General features: G+C 37.5%; 1 protein-coding gene across 1 annotated transcript in view; it reads right to left on the bottom strand.

The window, feature by feature from the left end:
* Positions 1-1331, bottom strand: part of LOC101851880 (alkylglycerol monooxygenase) — a gene marked incomplete in the record, with an annotated part of 19397 nt that overhangs the window by 9513 nt on the left and 8553 nt on the right. The window contains 1 exon segment of the mRNA XM_005104036.3: positions 349-444. Coding sequence (XP_005104093.2) covers positions 349-444 — 96 coding nt within the window.

Raw genomic sequence — 1331 nt, 5'->3', positions numbered from 1 at the left:
AGGAGCCCAGAGGAGGGGGCAAAGGAGGTGAGGGGGTGGGGGCAGAAAGTGGAAATGAAAGCAGACAACAGAAAATTGCTAGAGAGCAGGAAAGGAGGTGAAAGGAGACAATTTTAGAGAAGAAAATTTTTCGGTCGTTACCCGGATTCGAACCCGGGACCTTTGAATGAGAGGCCAACACCTTAACCTCTAGGCCACGAGAGCCCCCTTACCCTCCTTAGAGATAAAGTGTTAAAAGAAACATATTATAGCCACAGCGATATATATATATATATATATATTATATGTATCGTTGTGGCTATAACATTTCTTTTATATAAAATATTATACTATATAAAAGAGTGATACCTCGGTGTGGATCCAGAACTGGTAGAGCAGGTTAAACTGTTGGTGCACGTAGTAGGCCGACGGGGGGACGATCAGTGCCATTGGGAAGTACACACACTGTAGACAAAGCGGAGGTTTAGTTTTATTTGTTGACAGATCTAGTAAGAAAAGGAACACAGAATGTCCACTAACAGCTTGACTATTAACATATGTCAAGCGTGCTGACAAAATGAGTTACTTCTCGGAATCGAGCCCTATGGAAATCGGTACATCACGCTTATAGATGAAGTTTTTACAATTTATAAGCATGAAATAATAAAACCCATGTTATACTTAAATAATATGGCATCGGTAGAAAATATACAAAATAAACTCTAGTGTTGATTTTTGGTCAATATCTCCATCTGTGGATTGCAAGAAGTAACTCATTTTGTCAGCACGTCTCACATATCGTCACTCTGTTGCTTCTGTTTATAGCCGCATCATGATGGACAGGATATACCAGAGGCGTTGAGTCAGATAAAATTACACTTTCATAATTTATCCCTATTACATGACTCAATTAAAAAGCACTATAATTCACCTTAATGTAACAGCGATGTAAACATGTTTTGAAAAAAAATCCAGATAATATATAGCGCGCGTGCACTGACTGAAATAAAAATACAGTATTACAACAAATAATCTGTATTTAGTATAATATACTAAATAGAGATTACATAATATTTATTGTTTATAGTAGACTTTTGTTAAAAGCTGGGGCCCAAATGGCAAGTTGGCCGCAAAAAATGAAAAAAATCCGGAAGATTTACATCTCTGAATGTAAGAATCCAATAAAGATATGTGTGCAATATCTCTTTCTACTCTGTAATTGTACCTATCATTTACCGTACGAACACACTATACTACTACTATCACTTTCAGTTTGGTAAAACCAGGGCCACTTACCATACTGTAATACATCTGAGAGAGAAAGAAGGAGGGGGGGGAACAGAGAGAGAGAG

The sequence above is a fragment of the Aplysia californica genome, unplaced genomic scaffold (genome assembly GCF_000002075.1).
Source record: "Aplysia californica isolate F4 #8 unplaced genomic scaffold, AplCal3.0 scaffold00402, whole genome shotgun sequence".
In the NCBI taxonomy this organism is placed as follows: domain Eukaryota; kingdom Metazoa; phylum Mollusca; class Gastropoda; order Aplysiida; family Aplysiidae; genus Aplysia; species Aplysia californica.
The sequence above is the reverse complement of the archived record's forward strand: the minus strand, read 5'-3'. Positions and strand labels throughout refer to the sequence as shown.